Source organism: Crocuta crocuta, unplaced genomic scaffold (assembly GCF_008692635.1).
Source record: "Crocuta crocuta isolate KB4526 unplaced genomic scaffold, BGI_CrCroc_1.0 scaffold864, whole genome shotgun sequence".
In the NCBI taxonomy this organism is placed as follows: domain Eukaryota; kingdom Metazoa; phylum Chordata; class Mammalia; order Carnivora; family Hyaenidae; genus Crocuta; species Crocuta crocuta.
In genome coordinates, this window is record NW_027530615.1 from 294,971 (window position 1) to 297,657 (window position 2,687).

Consider the following 2,687-nt stretch of genomic DNA (forward strand, 5'->3'; position numbering starts at 1 on the left):
TTTTTTTTTAAATGTTTTACTTATTTCTGAGAGAGAGAGAGAGACAGTGTGAGCAGGGGAGGGTCGGAGAGAGAGGGAAACACAAAATTGGAAGTAGGCTCCAGGCTCTAAGCTAGCTGTCAGCACAGAGCCCAACGCGGGGCTCGAACCCATGAACCATGAGATCATGACCTGAGCAAAGTCGGACGCTTAACTGACTGAGCCACCCAGGCGCCCCATGTTTATTTATTTTTAGAGGCTAGAGAAGAAAGAACATAGTCTTAATGACACTTTCACTTTAGTCTTATGATACCCTGAGCAGAGACCAAAAAAGCTCACTGGACTCCTGACCTACAGAAATGTGAAATAATACATTTGGATTATTGTAAACTGCCATGTTTGTGATAATTTGCAATAGAAAACACATAACTTTTGATGATGAAAAAGAATACCTAATTTCACAGTAATCTCCTACAAATTACTTATTAGTTTCAAAGGAATAAATCTTAAGTTTATAGCAAATCAACCATAACAAAGTAACCTATATTAACATCACCAATAAAAGAAAAAAATTACAGGGGTGCCTGGGTGGCTCAATCAGTTAAGCACCTGACTCTTGATTTCAGCTCAGGTCATCATGGTTCATGGATTCAAGCCCTGAGTCAGGCTCTGTGATGCCAGAGGACAGCGTGCTTGGGATTCTCTGTCTCCCTCTCTCTCTACTCCTCCCTTGCTCGTTCTCTCTTTCAAAAATGAATAAAAACTTAAAAAAAGAAAAATTACATCATGTGTCTTCTGAGATGATGTACTTACAAAAACACAGTGCCACACAGTAACCCTAACAAAAAAATATAAATAACCTGAATCTACCTATTCAGACAAATTTACATCAAGGGTCACGAAAAGACCTGTGCATTTCAAAATTGTCATGGTTCCAACAGAGAAACGGTTTTAGATTTGGAAAAACTAAAGAGACAACTATATGCGTGTTATCTTCAAGTGAATCCTTGACCTGGGAAGAACAACTTATCTATAAAAACACTGTTGGGGCAATTTTTGAATTAAGAATAGGGATTATGGATTAGATGATGCTACATATTTAGTTTTATGCACCTACTTAGCCTTCCAATTATTATTCATTACTTCCTGTATTTTGGTGTTGCCATTTCAAATTATTTTCCTTCTGATTAAAGAAAAGCCTCTAGGGGCGTCTGGGTGGCTCAGTCGGTTAAGCGTCCGACTTTGGCTCAGGTCATGATCTCAGGGTTCATGGGTTTGAGCCCTGCGTTGGGCTCTGTGCTGACAGCTCAGAGCCTGGAGCCTACTTCGGATTCTGTGTCTCCCTCTCTCTGACACTCCCCTGCTCTCTCGCGCGCGCACGCTCGCTCGCTCACTCGCTCGCTCTCTCTCAGAAATAAATACAACATTAAAAAAAATTAAAGAAAAGCCTCTAGTATTTCACCTAGTGTCGGTCTACTGACATGGAGCTCCTATTTTTTTTCTGTATTAATTCCACCTTCACTTTTGAAAGACACTTTCACTGAATATACAGTACCAAGCAAGATGTCAATTATTTTCATTTGGTACTGTAAAGAAATAATTTCATTGTCATGTAGCTTCTGTCATTCATGAGTGCTATCATTGTTATTGCTATTCCCTTTGAAAGCAATGAATATTTTCCTCTGCCTCCTTCTAAGTTTTTCTCATTTTTTTTGTTCTTTAGGAGTTTAATTTTCTCTCCTACTGGAACTCTAATTACATATATGGTTAACTTCTCATTGTGGTCTACCCTCTTTTATACTTTTTGTACCTATTTTATCTTTGGTGCACATGCATGTGTGTGTGTGTGTGTGCGCGCGCAGGTGCGCATGCATATGTGTATTCAGGACTTCTATATGTAGCTACCCATGAAAACCTCAAAATAAGTGACCATCACATGATACAGGATGCTTTTAAAATGGAGAAAAGAAGGTAGAAAGGAGCTGTTAAGTATTATTTATTTTAAAAAATGCACCAATTCTACTCAGAGAAGTTATCAAACAACAAAAATTTAACTCATAATACACAAACAACAGCTAAGATGATATGTTTCTATACTACTCCTGTCTCTTCTAATACTACGTATTTTTCAAAGTGATGTTTATCACCAACTCTAGAGACACCTCCATTAGGCATAAACCATACGTGCATCCTTCTCTAAGCACCTATAACCATACAACCTGCATTTTACTTTACTAAATTAAAATCTCCAATATCAGGAGCATCTGGGTGGCTCAGCTAATTGAGCATCCCAACTCTCAATTTCTGCTCGGGTCATGGGATCAAGCCCTGTGTCAACACAGAGCCCCCTTGGGATTCATTCATATTCTCTTTCTGTCTTTCTCTCTCAAATAAAATAATTCTCTAATAAATGATATTAGCTAAATACAATATACATAAAACCTGTTAAACCATTTGCTAGCTTTTCCCTCCCAAAAATAAATGGAAAATAGACTAGAAGATATTGCATATTATTTTTCAATTTACCTGTGCTTTGGTTCATCACAAGTCTTGGAGGAGAACTTGTTTCTTCAGATTCTTCTGATGAGTGTGCCAGGAAGTCAGGAAGCTTCTGCACCAATGTATTCAATTTGCTTTCACTATCAAAACAAAAAAATTTAAAGAACTTCCTTAATTAACATGTCATGTGTTTTATCAAAAGTAAAGGT

At 37.7% G+C, this 2,687-nt stretch overlaps 1 protein-coding gene across 1 annotated transcript in view; it reads right to left on the reverse strand.

The window, feature by feature from the left end:
- Window positions 1–2,687, reverse strand: part of ATRX (ATRX chromatin remodeler) — a 261,336-nt gene that overhangs the window by 249,130 nt on the left and 9,519 nt on the right. The window contains 1 exon segment of the mRNA XM_077768050.1: window positions 2,506–2,618. Coding sequence (XP_077624176.1) covers window positions 2,506–2,618 — 113 coding nt within the window.